The 1,099-nt window shown below is 70.0% G+C and overlaps 1 protein-coding gene across 1 annotated transcript in view; it reads right to left on the minus strand.

Moving 5' to 3' along the window:
* The window catches only part of DNAH17 (dynein, axonemal, heavy chain 17), a 107,024-nt gene that overhangs the window by 32,898 nt on the left and 73,027 nt on the right, over nucleotides 1-1,099 (minus strand). Inside the window, 3 exon segments of the mRNA XM_015562672.1 lie at nucleotides 9-147; nucleotides 149-273; nucleotides 833-1,037. Of these exon segments, the coding sequence (XP_015418158.1) occupies nucleotides 9-147; nucleotides 149-273; nucleotides 833-1,037 (469 nt within the window).

Here is a 1,099-nt window from a genome sequence, read left to right on the forward strand (position 1 = left end):
GATTTTTGCCTCCAGCACCTGCAGCCGAACCGAGGGCCGAGTGAGCCCAGCGGGGGGACAGCATGGCAGGCGGGCGGGCCCAGCGCCCTGGCCCCCTGGGAAGCCGGCCGGGGGGCACGGAGGGGCCGGGGCCGGCGCACCTTCTCCCAGGTTCTCCACCAGCGCCGTGTCTCCCAGGAAGTTGCCCGAGGCGGCCGACAGGCGGGCCAGCAGCGAGTCCTCCAGCTCCTTCAGGATGATCTTGAACTCGTTCTGGGACTTGGTGAGGTTCGCCTGCAGGAGGCAGAGCCCGGGGGGAAGCCGGCCATGGGCATGGTCCCCCCACACAGCCCAGCTCGGGGCCTCCAGGGCTAGGCCAGGGCCCTGCAAGCCCCGGGCCGGGGCTGGGATGAGGGAACAGGGGTGGGGTGGGGGGCCCTGAGCGGAAGCCGGGGGGCAGGGAACCCCACACAGTGCAGCGCCTGTGGCCCCTTTGGCTGCAGGTCATCGGTCACCATGTGGAAGGCCCCGGGACCTTGGGGAGGCGTGGGGCCTGGGTCCCCTCTAAGCCCAGTGTGTGGACGCACCAGGGCGTGGCAAGCACACGAGGGCATGGCGGGCACCCGGGGGCGGGCAGCCAGGCCAGGCCTGCGGGGCAGTGGGTGGCACTGTACGCCGTGGGGCACCACTGGGACTCTGGTGTTTGGTGGAGTTACAGGCGCAGCAGCCGGGAGAAGGGATGTTGTACGAGGTGCCTTCCCAGGGAGGCCCAGAGCCAGGGACCCTCACGGGAGGTGGGAGGAGGTGTCGCTCCTCGAGCCGCCCGGCCGCCCATGACCGACTCTGGCTGCACCTTGAGCTGCTCCAGGTCCGGGCGCTCTTTGGCCACCACGGCGGCCAGCAGCTGGTCCTCCAGGCCGTCGCGGGTGACCAGGAAGTTGATGAGCGTGCACTGGGCCTGCATCTCGGGCTTGTAGTGGGGGTTGAAGTACTTGGTGTGCAGGATGAGGCGGAACTGCGGGTGGTACTCCACCTCCTTGTCGCCGATCTTGATGTACCTGGCGGCCGGCAGGAGGGGGGAGGGGCGTCGGCCCTGCTCTGTCCCTGGCGGGTTTGTTCT

This window comes from Myotis davidii, unplaced genomic scaffold (assembly GCF_000327345.1).
Source record: "Myotis davidii unplaced genomic scaffold, ASM32734v1 scaffold991, whole genome shotgun sequence".
In the NCBI taxonomy this organism is placed as follows: Eukaryota; Metazoa; Chordata; class Mammalia; order Chiroptera; family Vespertilionidae; genus Myotis; species Myotis davidii.